Raw genomic sequence first — 17446 nt, 5'->3', positions numbered from 1 at the left:
CATAGGGCACTCACTTTATGCACCCACAAATTTCTTCTACCAATTCCTATTCATTCATGAATGAGTTTTACAATATGTAAGAAAACACATTCCAGATAATAAGAAGAAACACTTGATTTCCAGTTTATACTTAAACTGTATAAGTTGGCCTCTACTGACCAGGAGTTAGTACTACGCATTAAGTTCAAGGTTTTTCCAGCTTCAATGCGAACCATTGTACACAAAAAATAGTTGATACTTCAGGCTAGATTTTTAGGATATCACAAGCTATCAATGATGGTAATTAAATCTAGAGTTATGCTTACAAGACATTAACTACTAACAAACTGAATCATGCAAAAAGCAAAATAAATTCCCAGCATACAGGAAATCCTCTCAATCTTGATTAAATTCCTATGCCGCAGGCTACTAGCAATTACAGGATACCGAAACCATCCATGTTCTCACTCATAAAACAAGGACAATAAACAAATTTGTAAGCAAAGGATGCTAAACATAAATGGAACTTCATGGGCACAGACAGAAGTGCACAGCTAAAGAAAATCTCTCTTCCTAAATGCGGGATCGCGTCTCTCCCATGCTGGCTTTCTCTCATTTTCAATGTCCCTCTCGATCAGTCCTTTTATTGGCTTCATGACAAGGAAATACTGCAGAGAGGAATAATAAAATAAACAGATGAGAAAGAAATCAATGCTCCCGTCAAAAACAAATGAGCCTCAAAGTTCACATCGTGCTTACTTGGAGAGCAAACACAAGAGGAATCCATAATTTTCCTCTCTGATTCGGATTTGGCCCTTCAATCAAATTCTTGTCAACATGAATAGACACACTTTTGTTCAATGCGATTTCTGTGATTGTTTGGACTAGATGGGGAATCCAAGCAGTCCCATTTGGAAGAACCTAAAACCAAGAAGTATACGTTCTCTCAATCAGACTAAGCAAGATAAATGAATGAAAAAGATATAAATAATGCAATGAATCAAATATCCAATGAATCAAATATCCAACCTTTTCATCGCTGTCATTTTTGTTGCATCTCCCACTGTTCTCAACTAAAACAACAGGCATAGAAACAGCCTAGAATTTACCCAAAAAGAAAGTAAGATATAATAAACATGGAAATGATCAGTTATAATACATAGGTGCACGAGAAGAGGCATGTTCAAAATGCATCAGATAACAATTTTTGAATTTCAAATTATTAAAAAATGAACGAAAACAAAAAGAAAAGCCGGACTTTTTTCTATGCAAGAAAGAAACATATATACAAGTCTATACCCAACAAGAAAGTTAATTTATACATCAGAATGATGCTCTCGCAATCCTCAGAACATCTATCAAATAAATCCAGGTTGACACCGTGTTAAGTTTTGAAAATGGGCACTGTTACCAAAATAAGGATAAGCTAAGAATCCTGGTTGGTTGCTTTATACAGGGGCATTATTAATTTTTTTTCCTTTAAAATTAATTAATTGGTATCCTTGGGTCACTGCTTCAGTTCTGTCTCATAATACCCTTAATAATTAAGCATCATCTTCACCCACCAGAGAAACAAATCATGCACCACTATAATTTATTTCTACAATTATTTTTCTTTGATGTATTTTTTTTTCTATAACAATTTTAAGTGTTGGCATATATAGGTTGTGTTGTCTTAATTATCTTGGCTTTATTAAGGATAATGTATCCTTGAAATCCCATAGATTTTAACTTCAATCAGATATATCAGTTGACAGGATAAACTAAGCAGACTGTCAAATTTAACTCTCCTTACACTCAACAAAAATCCAAAGGGGCACCCATACTATGCAGAGGTCAACCGGTAATGTCATAGAACAGAATACTAGCAGGGATTAATAAAATTATGAATTAACACAAAGGGAAAGCTTGCCAACAAATATTTATGCTCATAGTATCAAACCAGCAGTCAGTAAAATAACCACTACAGCGGTATGGCACATAATGGGACAACACCATTTGAATATTAGAAATACGAATTAATAATGTATAATGCACATAGATAAATGCCAAAAATACCTAAAATAATTTATCAATAATAACAAAAGTTCATAATCTTAAGCCAATCACTCGAGTTGATGACCCAAGTCAAGGGATAAAGAAACTGCATGGCAACCCCTGCATTGCACAATTTTTTTGAAAAACCAAAGTGGGAAAGAGGGTAAAAGAGAGTAAACGACACAAGTCAAGGAATAAAAACTAGAGCGCACCCCCAAGCATAGCAGTCTTTTGAAAAACAGAGGCATAGGGAATAAAAGATAGAGTGAAGTGGAATAAAAAGTGAGCCCCGCAGCTCTGTCCAGAGGACAGGTGATAATGGCTGGACAGTTTTAGAATACTATTCATAAAGAACAATATTGAGGTCAAAACTCATGAGAACTTGGAAGACAAGGGGAACAACCAAGAAACAACACAACAGTAAAATGAAATACCCGTGCTTGTCCGTTGGACAGAGAAAAGAGATCTCGGTAGGAGAAAACAGAAAAGAAGGCACAAAAAGAGTAACAGTTAGAAGCAACTAAAAAACTGAAATCATAGCCATAGGTTTGCGGGAAATGAAGGTGCTCTTGGCCGGTGATGCTGTTTGGTTTCATGTTCACTGTCACCCTTTCACAATAAAAACAGAGTAGGTCTCTCACTTTCTCTGAAATAAAGATTAGAATGTATATATAAAGAAAAAACTGATCACTTGTCCCACAAATTATGCGTAATGAAGGGATTTTCCTGTCAACAGTAGTGGCAGCAACGACCACAAATTTTGGGAGTGACCAATATCCATGATTGAGACACCAGCCACACAAGCACTTTCACTATGGAGCCTAGAATAGCGGTCTGGCATCTCCATTGCTGTGCCACTATAGAACACTATTTACAACTACTTTTATGTTGTGCCTCAATATTTTAAAACCAGACAAACCTATGAACCAGTTAAAAAAGAGGTTAAAGGTTTTGAGGCAGAGCTGTAGTTGAGCCAGGGTTAAGCTGGAACCATAAATTCGTTCAAGTCCCACAAATAAATGATACAAGTAAAAATTGTATACAGAATACTATATTACATTATAAACACAATTGATAATAAACATAATAAATTTAGTTAACATTAAAAATTCATCACACCATTTACCATATATACACATATTATATAGCCAATATGCTAATTATATAATATGGACAATATACGAAAAATCTATATTGCGAAATAGATACTCTCATATGCCCCAGGTAGGAGTCCATCACCTTTCACGGGTCCTGGTTCAATTCATAGAATCGTCACTTTCTTGGTCAATTCTTAAACCTTAAAAAGGCATATCAAATTTAAAATAGTATGAGACGTAATTTAGAGAGAAACAGTGTTGTGGTTGAACACCACCCTACCAGTGTACCTTTCCTAGATTAAAATCTAGGTTTATTCTTTGGTGAAAAATCTTAAAAAAAAATGAACTAGTTCAATCTATCAATGCATGTTTGATTCACAAATTTCAAATACAGTTTTCAGCTAACCAGGTTTGGGGTCACAACAAGTGGTCAGCCAGTGAACCAACAGATGGTTAACCCACACAGCCCATCCAGACAGTTCAAATCGGGGTTTCAAAACATTGTTCAGTACCATTATGGCCATACACATAAATTGGTCAAGGTAAAAAATGTAGTGAAGCTATATATACAAATCAATATGCACCAAAGTAAATAAAAACCTAAATAAGGTAACGCTTTTGGAAAACATGATCAACTGAATGGACAATCTTTTTCTTCCAATTTATGGTTATCAATAGCAGCTCTATCACATCAAAGTGCTGCATTGTGACTGGTCCCAGCTACAGAAACTACAACACCAGAGGGTTAATGTGTTGTATTGTCATACCCACAACACATGAATGCCCAAAATCATTGCAATTTACAGCTGTGGCAGCCACTGTGCTGAAATAAGGGGGTAAAACTTCTCTTTACCACTAGTCCAACAACCTTATGGGGTTATTTCTATGATTTCATCCCTTTTTTTCATAATAAGAAAAAGCTCTCAAAACCTGTTTTTAGCTTTATTCACACAACGTACACTTTTCTCTTATCTGTTTCAATATGAATCCCCCGAACTAAGTATTTTATGTCACATAAATCCACTTTTTAGTTTTTCACAAACTGTAATAAGTTGATAGTTTGCACATCCTCAACTTCCTTCAATTCTCACAAAAAGTCTTGAGAAGGTATGACATTTTCAGAATCTTTTACTTCAATGGTTACCCGGGATGCAGTTAAGCCAAAATCCAGTTGGAGGCTTAATTTGATTTATAGACTTTTAAGGTTATTGACTTCTGTTTTTAGCTGTATACCAAGAGTTTTCATTATTAATTATGGATATATCTTTCACTTCATGTAATTTTTATATTTGAGCCTTTGCGTAGGAGTAACTTCAATTATTTAGCTCGTAACTACCATCTTGAAAATTGCAGCGATCCTGCAGTCTGAGATCCCACTATACCAGTTTTCGGGTTGGCTGCACTGTCCCCCACCATTTGGGATTTATGACTACATGCCGATTCAAAGGAACAGAGCACTTAAACGAAAATGCTTTGACTTCTGATGCTTACAATTTTGACAAACTTAGAAGCATTTGAAGTATAAGATTCAATTTACAGATATAAATACCTGAAAGGCTTCTTTCTTTATCTTGGCACCTGACCTAAGAACCTTCAAGAGAGCCTCAGATCTTTGTGAGAAGAAGTCATCATAAGGCAATCCATCTGGTGGAGAGAACTGCGCATGCGTGAGTGCTACTATAGCTTTGTTCCATATTCCTTTGCCAAAACTATCTGTTATAGCTTTGGCAACTAATTTATCCAAGTTGTCCACTCGATACACATCCAAGCGATCCACATAAAGCAACACATCTATGGTCTTGTTCAGAAGAAAACTACTTACACAAACACAGATTCCCACAAAACAAGAAGAAAAAGAGCAGACACAGTTAAAAAACATTTCTAAGACCATATACATGCTTGCAGGTAAAGCGTCACACGATAAACACAAGCAATTAAGCACATACCGCTTTATTATATCAAGTGCCATATCATTGATGTATCCCCCTTCAATGAGACCAGGAGTGTCGATAATGTTCAATGTAAAACCAGCCCTTGATCGTGACACCATCACAGGTCGTGGCCCTTCCGACTTTGCGAAAATACAACAACATCACATAAACAAATAATCGGACAACAGCACAATAACCACCCTTAGACCTTCATTGAAAGTATCATCTCATACCTGGAAAGGACTGATCGAAACCACTCTTTCCCCAATGATGGAGTTAACAGTTGAAGATTTTCCAACACCACCTTTTCCCATCACAAGTATAGTCAAGGAGTTCACATTCTACACCATAACAAACATGAAATTCTCAGAAGAAAACAAACAAGCAAACGAGTATACAACAGAAAACAAAAACAATAAACACGAAACATAGGTATAATTTGAGAGGGTAAATAAAAACAAAACCTCTTGTTTAAGTTTTCCCAAGAGTTCAAGCAACTTGGTCTGAGTAGCAGGGGCGAATGTATTGATTCCAGACCACTCACGGATAATTTGGGACGCCATCGAAGATATTCTACGAAGACACGGAAAACAGAAAAATAAAATCAAAAGACAAAAACAATTGCGTTTTGGTCCATATTCCACAACACACCAGGAAAACCTAACCGGCTAAAACAACAGATATCGTTAACCAAAGATTCAGCTCAATTACGAAATGTAACTCGAAATCACAACAACAGTCTCTAAAATACTGGCACGAAAAGGAAAAATAATAATTCGTGGGAGATAATAAACCTTGCGGCGAACACTGTGGAAATGTAATGTTGCGGTGAAGAAATAGAGAACAAAGAGAGTGATGAAATGAGAGAGTAAAGAGAAGATAATAGGTTATTCTTAAATAAAGAGAAAACGAGTGAGGTTAGAATAGTGTAATAGAAGTACTGCACCGCCCTTACCCTCTTATCCGACTATTCCAGGTTCCGCTTTGTGATAGCAGCAGCGCCCCCACTTCCCCAACTCTCTTCTCCTTTAAATATCATGTATTTCTTTACTTTAAAAATTAATTATTTTATTTTAAATTATAATTCTTTAAGAGTGAAGATTTTACATTACCCAAAAAAAAAAACTCCTGTGAAAAATCTAATAAGTTTATTTATAATTTTACAAATATATATATATATATATATATATATATATATCAAATATTATAATTATTTTATAATAAAATTTGTAAACGATGTCTAAGAAATTTCAGAAATTAAATAAAATGTAACTTCATGATATGCTAATTTTAAAATAGACATCGTCTTTTGTTATTGTGTTTTAAATCCTATAAAGAAATAATTTTGTTTTCTTACAATATAGTGTAGCAGTTCAGATTTTCTTTGTTATTGTGTTTTAAATCCTATAAAGAAATAATTTTGTTTTCTTACAATATAGTGTAGCAGTTCAGATTTTCCACGGATACCTTATGCAACTTTATGCTTTAAATCCTATAAAGAAATAATTTTGTTTTCTTACACTATGGTGTAGCAGTTAAGATTTTCCACGGGCATAAAATTTGATCCACAAGAAAAGCGAGAAGATAACGAAACAGAACAGCATCAGAATGTCGAGCCAGAGAAGAACGAGTTTCATAAACTCCCAAACGACGACGTCGCAACAGATCCGTCCCTCCGTCATCACGTGGTTCCTCCAGCGACCGCACTCCATCCCCTTCCTTCTCGCCATCTTCCTCTTACTCGCGTGGATCTCACTCCGCGTCCAGCGCGACTACCACACTCCCCCTTACTCCTCCCACCGCGACGCGCTCGTCAACCTCGTCAGGTTCCACTCTCTCCACGTCGCCACGGACAACCGCGGCTGGCTCTTCGATCCTATCGCTCTCGCACTCGATTCCGGCCTCTCAGGTTTCAATCCTGTCTTTCTTCGTGCAATTTCAATGCGTCGTCGTTTCGAGGTGTTATCGTTGTTCTTGGTTCGTTCGGCATGGAGAGAGAGATTTTGAGAGTTATTTATTTCGTGTTGTGTTGTGCTGTGCAGGTGGAGCTGTGACGTGTTCGTCGATTCATGTGGGAGAAATTCGGCCTGGGAAGCGAAGAGGAAATCACAGACACCACTATTGTAACGAGACTTTCCTCATCTGGGGCGCTACAACCAGGTTTAGGGTAACAACCTGCTCTTACTCATCTTCTTCGTCACTCTATGTCTTCTCACTATACATTCTCACTTGTAATTAAAAAAATATATACTTAGTATTTTTGTTTTAATTCTTGTAATTAAAAATTCATTTCCACCATTTTAATTTCTCTTATATGTAACATGTTTTAACTTTTACTTTCTAAATTCAGACTAACTATATTTATTGAACTTAAAGTGAATGTTTATGAAATAAGTGATTTTTAAAAGAATTACTTATTTAGGAAGCAGATAGACTTTACTTTTTTGTAAAAAAAAAAATACACAGAAAATTACTTATTTTTAACATAAATATAGAAAGAAAGTTGAAATCTATTTATCTCATTAAATTAGGGAAAAAAAAATACAATCATATTTATCCATAATTTGGTTATTAAAATAATTTCTTAAAAGTGCTTATTTTATTAAAAAAATCTTATTTTCAAAAGAAAACTACGTACAAACACCATTAAATCAGCATGTATAAAGGCTAAAAATATTAAAATCTATATGTGAGTATAGGAACTAAATAAGTAATTAAATATGAAAAATAAATTTTTAAATAACCCATGTTTAATATTTTTATTTAATTGAAATAAGATGATATAATTTTTATATTATTATCTAACTTAAAAAAGTTAAAAGGGATTGGCACATGGTAAATTTCTTCAATTGCCAGTACACCGAAATTAAACTTTGTTTTAAAGGAAAATGACTAAATTATTAAAACGATAAGAAAACAAGATTTTTGTTATGAAATATTGTTAATCATGACTTTGTGAATCATGAGTTGCAAAATGGTTGAATATGTATGCAGTTGGAGAACAGTGAGCAAGATGATGGTTATGCTGAAGTGATCATTGACAGGGATGAAATTGCTGTAGCTACAAGTCCAGTTGACAAAGCTCATGCTTTAGTGAACATTGATTCCACTCGGAGTATCTTCTTTATAGGTTGTCAAGACAGTGTTATAAACACTAATGCCTCAAATACTGACTTTAATGTTTGGAAAGATCTTTGAACATTTTTTCATTTTTTTATTCTGAATCTGAAATGTATCTGAGCCAGCATGATGAAATTTTAACCTATCACTTGTCTATATGTATATGGAGCTTAGCTGCAAATTCGGTTGATGATGAATGTGAGGATTTTACAAGGAAAGAAAGATAGATCCAAGGGAAATAGTGTTATGTTTTGACCTTAGGCACAGTAAACAGGGGCTTGTTCCAAACATTCTAACCTTGGACTTGTTTTTAAGAAAAGAATTCAAAATACTAACTCTTTCGTAATGAATTTTAAACATAGGATTTGTTTTTTCCAAATCAAACTAATTCTGTATTATAAATTATTGGGTTAAGTATTATTTTAGTCCTCGAACTTTGACTCAAAATTGGAATTCGTCCCTGTCTGAAATTTCGATACATTTTGGTCTCTAAATTTTAGAAATGAATGGATATAGTCATTTTATCCCAATTATGTTTACTTTTGTTTGACGTATTGAATGCTTTTCATATTAATATTGGAGTTTTTTACACTGTTTGACACATTCGTGGGTTCAATATCTATTGAGAAATATGTTCGACATTTCAAAAAAAGTTAACGTAATTGAGTTAAAAGGACTATATTCATTCATTTTTAATGTTTAGAGACCAAAATATATTGAAGTTTCAGACAGAGACGAATTCTAATTTTGGATCAAAGTTTAAGGACTAAAAACGTACTTAACCCTAAATTATTTGGGCACAAAGAATGATACTTAAGGTTTACAAGTTAGGATGTTTAATTTGAATGGGAAACTCCTATGGTGTTCCATAACTTCCTTGTCCTTCTACCTCACATTTGTGTGGCCGGTGGGAGAAATGCACAAACTATACGAGGTTTACTTGCACGCAAGGGCTGTATGATGAACACAACAATGATAAGATTAATTAATTAACTTATTTTAAACAAAAATATGTTTATAAACCTTAGCTTATCTTGCAAGTAATCTGAGAATGGCCATGTGATAGCTTAGCTTTACTTTTTAGTTCAGAGATTTAACTAAAAAAAATCGAAAGTTCGTCTATTAGATCTTTTATTTAAAAAAAAAAATCAGTTGTTTGAAATTCTTGAAAGTCATGAATCCATTCAAAAGAATGTAGTATATATTTAAGAGACCAAAATAAACAAATGATCTGTGCAAATTAATAAAATTTGAAAGTTCTCAATAATTAGAGATTCTATGTAGAGAATCTGCTTACACTTATCAACCTACTGTAAAATGATCAAATAGATTATAGGCAAACGAACCTAGCCTTAGCTGATTGATTGTATACGTGTCTTTGGATAACCAATCACACGAGATATCATTTTCAAGTGTTTGAGTCGATTCATATACGTGAAGGGACTAACTATTATTGCTGTTGCTTAGACTTGGATCAAACTTTCAAGATTCCAGAGACAGTCAAAAGTCCAAGTTAAATATTCTTCTTTTCTTAACAAAAGTTACTTCAAAGTTAAATAGGAAACGCGTTCTTTCTTTCTTGTTACTTATACCAGAAAGGAAAAAAAAAGGTAGATTTGACGAAATTCATCATGTCACCATTCATTCACCCTTTTCATAATTTTCAAGAAAAATCCCTTTGTTCTGCAAATTTCTTCATCCAAGTTTTCAACGAGGTAACAACGTGAGATTCACCAATTAGAATCTTTAAATTGAACTTGTGATCGAAATTAGTGATTCCCGCGGCTAACGATTTTGCAGGCTGCAACATAAATTACTGTAATTATTGTTTCCCAAATAACATTCCAAAGTTGCAATTGTTAGTTGAGCAAAGTTCTTCACACATGCCATGCTTTTGTCGAAAACCGAAGTTCCCTGGCTTGTAAGCCAACACAAACGTCTCACAATGTTGCTTGTGGCAAATCCAAAAAGAGGTAGCCAAATGCAATGCTCCCCCGAGAACTATATAAATGGAGGAAACTGAGCGAGCAATAATCACACATAGAAACCAATCTTTCGGACAAACTTTGTTTCATTCACTGTCTTCACATCATCGAAGTGAAACCAAACAATGGAGGCGCTGAAGAACAGGGTGGCTGTTTTGGTGGGGTGCAATTACCCAAACACCGGAAATGAACTGCATGGTTGCATAAACGATGTGTTAACCATGAAGGAGACTCTGGTGAAGCGATTTGGATTTGATGAAAGAAACATTGAGGTGCTCACCGATGCACCAAACTCTTCCAAAATGCCCACTGGTGCTAACATCAAGCAGGCACTGGCTAAGATGGTTGATGGAGCAAAAACAGGGGATGTGCTATATTTTCACTACAGTGGACATGGAACCAGAATCCCTTCCAAGAAACATGGCCACCCCTTCCACCATGAGGAGGCTATTGTGCCTTGTGACTTCAATCTCATCACTGGTTTGTGTTATTGTATAGTTACTTCATTCATTCATCTTTAACCCTATTTTGCACGATAACTCCAAATCATTAAGCATGCTGAGGAAAAGTAGTTGATCAAAAATAAGTTTTGAAAATGTCATTACTCATTTTCTGGTGTGATGTAACTTACAGATTTGGATTTCCGGCAACTAGTAAACAGGCTAGCAAAAGGTGCAAGCTTGACAATCCTCTCAGACTCGTGCCACAGTGGAGGCCTCATCGACAAAGAGAAAGAGCAAATAGGTCCATCTTCATCTCAAAAAGGTCTCACATCGAAAACCGGTTACACCCTTACCAAGAAGGCAATCCCTTATGACTCCATACTGGAACACCTCTCTTCCCTATCAAAAGCGACCGCCACGGACATCGGCACTTACATGCTAGAACTCTTTGGCTCCGACGCGAGTTTGAGGTTTCAAACGGCGTCGCATGCTCTGTTGGGGGCGATAGGACCCGACGAGGGGATCCTGCTGAGCGGGTGCCAGGCGGACGAGACGTCGGCGGACATGAACCCTGGCGTCGCCGGAAAAGCCTACGGGGCGTTCAGCAACGCGGTGGAGACGGTGGTGAGGGAGGAGGGTGGGTTGAGCAACAGAGAGGTGGTGGTGAGGGCGAGGAAGGTGCTGCAAGGTCAGGGATTTGATCAGCATCCTTGCCTCTATTGCAGTGATGAGAAAGCTTATGCTACCTTCCTTGGACATCCTCAGAAAACAGAACACTATATGTGAGATGTGAGATGTGTTTGTGTGCAGAGTTTGATGTGTGATATGGTTGATTACATAATGTTATGTTGCTGTATGAATGTTGTCATTTACATTTTCTCTTTGTTGGTTTGATAACCCTTCTGTATTGTTTTTTTCTCTCCTATTTTACTCTTCAAAAATATTACAATTTAATTTAAAAATATTACAGTTCGATTTAAAATCAGGGAAATTTGATTAAAAAATAATATAATTTGATTAAAACTAATATAGTTTAGTTCAAAATTAGTATAATTCGAATTAAAATTAATGCAATTAAGTTAAAAAATATGTTAGAAGTGGACTTTAAATCTAACTCAACCCCCACAAAATCAGTTTATAAGGCAAGGTTTGAACCTCACTCTATATATATATATATATATATATATATATATATATATATATATATATATATATATATATATATATATATATATTATGAAATTGTCTTATCTTTAGTTAATGTGGGACTTCCAACATTGTGTTAGTTAATTTCAACTTCGTCTAGACCAATTACTTATCTTTCATATTCTGTTACATTTTGTGATATATAAAGAGTGTATATGAATAAAATAAAATAATAAATTTCTCTTCTAACATATCTCATATATATATATATATATATATATATATATATATATATATCATAGATATCATATCTCTCATATTTTCACAATCTTTAAAAATTCTCAACACTCATAATATTTCATACTATAATAATATAACTCATAATATTTCATATTGTAATATGATTCATAAAATTTTATAAGTTCGCTTCCAATTAAGTTTGCATTAAACTTTTAATATCAAAATACGGATTTAAGTAAATGTTTAATATATATATATATATATATATATATATATATATATATATATATATATATATATATATATGAATCTTTATTCCAAAACAAAATATAAAAAAATTACTTTTGAACCTACATTCTCATTTTTATTTAATGAATTTTTTTTGTATTTATTTTCTTAACAAATGGAATGTAAACTTAAGATTTCAGCAGATATTTTTAATCTCAGAGTAATGGGTTTCATTCAGATATGTTTAATAATTTTTTAAAACACATAAATGAGAATAATACGATTTGTCTTTTAAAAATTAGTCCAAAAGAGTTAAAATACTTTTAAATTTCTAAAAACCCAACTTCACATTAAATAGTCAAAATGTCTCTTAAGTATTTAATCATATTTTTTAGCCCAAATCAATTATTTCATGAAATTCATGGAATAAAACAAATTTTATGGTATAAAATAATTTTCAGAGTATTATAAAATATATATCAGTGCTCCCTTATAAACAAATGGGTTGGCGCTATATTTAAAATTACAAGTTTTTTTTAAAAATATACATTTTTTAGTGAATAAATAATAAGGCTAAAAAAATACAGGAAAAATAGAATCCATTAGTTTTATACTTAGAGTAAATGGGAGCTAATTACTTCTTCTTTTCATTGATACATGTAATTTTTGTTAACACTTTTTTGTAAGATTTGAGAAAGAAAGAAATTTGAGAGTTCTTGCAAGCATTTGAAATGGGAAGCAAAGCGTGAAAAAGTGAAGAAGGGGCTTCTCAGTGCAACCTCAACCTTTTTCCTGTACTCCCAATAATTACCCTTTTAATCCTAATTAATTTTTACCTGTATGGGTGGTTGAAAGCAATGAAAAGTGAATTTACTACACTACTAGTGCTTTTCTTTTTATCTCTGCAAAGTCTGCACCCCTAAAATATTTCATCTTTTCGTTTTGTTAATTTTTTTTGTTTTTTTTTGTATTGCGGATGTTGACATCCGCTTCAGAAAAATATGAAATGGATGTCAACATCCGTTTCAGAAAAATGTCAAATGGATGTTGACATCCATTTCGTTAATTTTTTGGTTTTTTTTGTATTGCGGGTGTCGACATCCGTTTCATAAAAATGTAAAACGGATATCGACATTCGTTTCGATAATTTCTATGTTGGGGTTGGACTGCTCGAACTTGGAGATGGCATATTCGTTCTCGTTGAGGAAGACAGTGCGCCCCTGGTGGTTGAGTGCAACCCAAAAGAGGGACTCGTGAGTGAGACCGAAGACGAGGAAGTTGGGGCGCGACGTGAGGAGAAAGGGCTTTGGAGAGGGCGGCGAGCTCTGTGGAGGACATGGGCTTGGCAGAGACGTTGGAGGCGAGGGCGTAATGGAGGAGCGCTTTGGAGACGGAGGGCGGGAGAGTGGAGAGGGAGGCGGCAGAGGTTGAGGCGGCGGTGGAGGAGATAGTTGTGGTGATGAGGGTGCAGGTGAAGAGTAGTGTAGAGAAGAGGATGAAGAAGAAAAAATGAGAGGCGGTGGGAAGAGAAGAGTGTTATGGCGTTGGTTGGTAGAAGGGTTTGTACTTCAAGCAACATAATGATTTAGTTAATGATACATGATCTTTTGACATACAACACACTTTCACTAGCTAAAGTGGAAGATAAACTGTTAGGTTGGCCTGAGCAAAAAATCCTAACCCGTCCGAAACCATTTTACCCGAACAAAAAAACATGTGTGCGGATCGGTTTGTATGGATCGGGTTAAACTGAATAAAAGTTTTTCTGTCCAGATGGATTTACATGGTCAGGCTCAATATTTAACTCTAAAAACCATATATACCCGACCCATATATTTAATTATAAAATCAAAATTTTCATTCCAGACCCTAATATTTTGCCGCCTCACTTCTCTTCCTCATACAAAAATCTTAATTCATTGTCACGATACTTCCATCTCCAAAGCAGTGGCCCTTCCTTTGGCTTCCCTCGCCTCCACGCAGTTTATCTCTTCCCTCTCTCTAAGCATCAAATATCTTCTTCATTCATTCAATCTCTTCTTCATCCATTCGATCAAAACCCTTATGTTTGGGGAAGACGACGTTCAGATCTGTCCCAAACCACAAACGCGACTTCACTGGCGTAGATCTACAATGCGAGCCACCGCAAGTCATTGCGAGCCACCGCATTCATTAAAAGCAATCACCTTTATCTTTTTCAAATGTACTTGTTCATTACGTTTTTTTAGTGATTCATCTAAATATATGATATTCATAAAAAGTTCTCAACTTTAGTGAGAATCAACTTTAGGGTTCATAAAAATGGTTGCTATTTTGAAGGAAGATGTAAATTTGATATAGAAGGAGGGAACAACTCGTACCTCTATTTCTTTGTTGTCTGTTTTGTTGTAGGTTTGTTCTGGGAGTCTCAAGTTTCATTATTGTTTTTTTTTTGGAGTTTCAAGCTTCATATTTGTTCTTTTTCTGGTAGTTTTCAATTTTGTGGTAGTTTTCAATTTTGTTCTAGCTGTTCTTTGAAATTTTTAACGTGTTTTTCTCAAATTTCTGTTGTAGATTCAGTCATAATTCTTTTTTATTAATTTGATTTAACCCGATCAATCCACCCGAATGAATTCGTCTGAATAAATCTATATTCGTATTAACCCGACGTATTAACCTGTCGGAATGGATATTAAAATTTAAAATATTGCTTAGGTTGGATGGGATAGTCCAACCCGACCCTAGCTCCCTCCTGCTGTTAGGTACCAAGAATAGAAACGAGAAGAGAAGAAATAGAACAAAAGAGGAATAGAATCTACAAATCTACAAGATGGAATAGAACAACTCCCTTTTACCTCCTCCTCCTATCTATTTACCTCTAAAATCCCATCTAACTGTCTAGCCCTTCTACTCACAAATTACAGTAACTTTCCTAACTCCTAATATAAATTGATTTGTAGAAATAGAAACATATGACGCATTCTCTCTCTCTTTCAAAGCCTCTAAAATCATGTAATTTATTCCTTGAAGTTTAAACCACGTGATAACAATCTCATCTGTTTTCTCCCTGTTTTGTATCACATACAATTCCCCCTATTTTAATTAGAAACGACACAATCAAAGCACACAGACATAATTCTTTTGTTTGATAACAGTGAAATTTAAACCATTGAATGAAAGAAATTTCCCAAGCAACAAAGAATCCTACAATTCCCTTCTCTACTTTATCCTATGAGTTATAGCAGTTTTTTGACATTTAAAGATTGAACCAACTTGAAATATAAAATTCAATACTTTTATGATAAGAAAGCATAATAGTTAAGGAAGCAATGATGACAATTAAAAAAGAATGCAATCTGACCATGTAAATGATCCTCCAAAGACCCCAATGGCATAAATTCATAAACAAGCAGCCGCTGATCAGCATCTGCACAATAACCAATTAAATTCACAAGATTGGGATGATGTAAGAGACTGAGCATGAGAACTTCCACCAAAAATTCTCGATTTCCTCGGAGAAAGAGGACGACAAATTTTAACATAACGCATGTCGACATCCTTTTGTATTTTTCTGAAGCTAATATCGACACCCGTAATCTATCCAGAAAATGAAAAATTTTAATAGTCTCGACATTCGTTTCGTAATTTTTTTTAAGTGGATGTCCACATATGCAATGCTTAAAAGAAATAAGAAACGAATGTTGATATTCGCAGTTCAATCGTTTGAAATGGATGTCGACATCCGTAATGAAAAATTTCAGTAAAAAAATTGTTTAAAGATGAATTTGTGGATTAAATTGTTTAAAAGATGAATATACTCATCTATTGCACACATTATTGCACACACCATTTCAGCATTCGTAAAATCAAATCAAATATAGATAAATGGCACAGGAAAACTTAACTGAATGCTTCGCAATGGAGTGTGGAACGAATGGAGAGGCAAATTGAAAATTTATTCTTTCAGTTACTTTTTACCGTTTCGTTTTTACTATGGACAAAGATGAAAATACAAAAGTTTTTGGGGTAGTGAAGAAAGGATTGGAGATGCAGGAGAAACCCCCAGTGAAGAATTGATTATCTAGCCCAGCCAGAATATAGACATAAACGGAGATTTCTTTCTGTACTTCCAAATTTTCTTCCCGCACCCTTATACATACACTTTTTACTATTATTTGAAAGTTTTTTATTTTAAAATTGTATAATCTGAAAGAAAAAAGTTATTGTTAAATTATACAATAAAGTACTTTTTGAATGAAAAAAAATCATTTTAATTGAACAATCTGAAAGTTATTTTTTAATTTTAGATTATGCAATCTAAAAAATTTATTTTATTTTTAGATTATACAATTTAAAGATCTTTTTTAAAATATTTTTTTTAAATTACATAATCTAAAATTTATTTTTTGACTTTCAAATTATTATATAAAGAAACACTCTCAAATTACTTAATTTGAATGCTTTTCTTATAAAAAAATAATTTCAGATTTTAAAATCTATTTCTTTCTTGAATTCATTCATTGACACAACATACACCGGAGTGCAGGTGGAAAGTATGAGGGTGCAGAAAGAAATAGCTAACATAAACCAGCTCCATTTTTGTGGCCCAGCCAATAATGTTGTGTAAAAAGAGTTGGACCAACTACGAAAGCATCAAGATAAGCACCCTGTATTAATTCTCTACTTATTTTCTCTGTTAACATCGTAAAGTCTTTGAAGTTAGAACAGATTAACCGTTTCTTATAAGTAGATAATATAGGGTGACACAACGACGTCGCTTTGGCCGAGTGGTTAAGGCGTGTGCCTGCTAAGTACATGGGGTTTCCCCGCGAGAGTTCGAATCTCTCAGGCGACGTATTTCTTAAATTTTATTTTGATTTATTTTTAACTTTATTATGAAGATGCTTAATGATGTTTTTAAATTAATATCTTATATTTTAGCATTTATCTGCTTTTATATTATTTATGTTAAATATACTCAAACAAAATTCTTAACTTAATGATGCTATAGTATTTTTTTTTAATTTATATTCAAATATTTCAATGTTTGTATTTTTTGAAGGATATACTTCCTTTGGTAGATTAATAAATTTAAGTACATACATTTGTAATGCTCACTAAACGAGTAATATATTATTTTATCTATAAAATTAAAATACATATATTAGGAATTTAAATAACTTACACCCTCGTCACACTAAATATGTGAAATATAAAGTAACAACTTGTATAAAATTTTGTTACTTTTAGGTTCTAACATA

General features: G+C 34.0%; 3 protein-coding genes and 1 non-coding gene across 5 annotated transcripts; 3 read left to right on the top strand and 1 right to left on the bottom strand.

Annotated features, from left to right (window-relative positions):
* Positions 1-228: 228 nt before the first annotated feature.
* On the bottom strand, positions 229-6107 carry LOC114185350 (translocase of chloroplast 34). Of its 2 annotated transcripts, none has more exons than XM_028073030.1 (8): positions 5839-5984; positions 5509-5617; positions 5278-5385; positions 5060-5184; positions 4663-4927; positions 1009-1077; positions 739-900; positions 229-647 (listed from the first exon to the last, which is right to left on the bottom strand). In XM_028073030.1, the coding sequence occupies exons 2-8, from the start codon at positions 5605-5607 to the stop codon at positions 534-536; spliced, it is 942 nt and encodes a 313-aa protein (XP_027928831.1). In that variant the 5' UTR covers positions 5608-5617; positions 5839-5984; the 3' UTR covers positions 229-533. The 2 variants fall into 2 exon arrangements, with proteins under 2 accessions (XP_027928831.1, XP_027928823.1); XM_028073022.1 differs by lacking the exon at positions 5839-5984 and adding an exon at positions 6000-6107 and having other exon boundaries at positions 250-647.
* A 337-nt stretch (positions 6108-6444) lies between these two features.
* On the top strand, positions 6445-8352 carry LOC114178172. The gene is made up of 3 exons (XM_028063928.1): positions 6445-6953; positions 7087-7211; positions 8039-8352. Exons 1-3 carry the CDS (start codon positions 6653-6655, stop codon positions 8240-8242), a joined length of 630 nt encoding a protein of 209 aa, XP_027919729.1. The 5' UTR covers positions 6445-6652; the 3' UTR covers positions 8243-8352.
* A 1826-nt stretch (positions 8353-10178) lies between these two features.
* Positions 10179-11489, top strand: LOC114176425 (metacaspase-9). Its single transcript, XM_028061471.1, has 2 exons — positions 10179-10629; positions 10783-11489. Exons 1-2 carry the CDS (start codon positions 10275-10277, stop codon positions 11376-11378), a joined length of 951 nt encoding a protein of 316 aa, XP_027917272.1. The 5' UTR covers positions 10179-10274; the 3' UTR covers positions 11379-11489.
* Positions 11490-16958: 5469 nt separating this feature from the next.
* On the top strand, positions 16959-17040 carry TRNAS-GCU. The gene has a single exon. It is a non-coding gene; the product is annotated as a tRNA-Ser (tRNA).
* The last annotated feature ends 406 nt before the right edge of the window (positions 17041-17446 follow it).

This window comes from Vigna unguiculata, chromosome 1 (assembly GCF_004118075.2).
Source record: "Vigna unguiculata cultivar IT97K-499-35 chromosome 1, ASM411807v1, whole genome shotgun sequence".
NCBI classification, from domain to species: Eukaryota; Viridiplantae; Streptophyta; class Magnoliopsida; order Fabales; family Fabaceae; genus Vigna; species Vigna unguiculata.
This window is presented reverse-complemented; position numbering and strand designations above follow the sequence as displayed.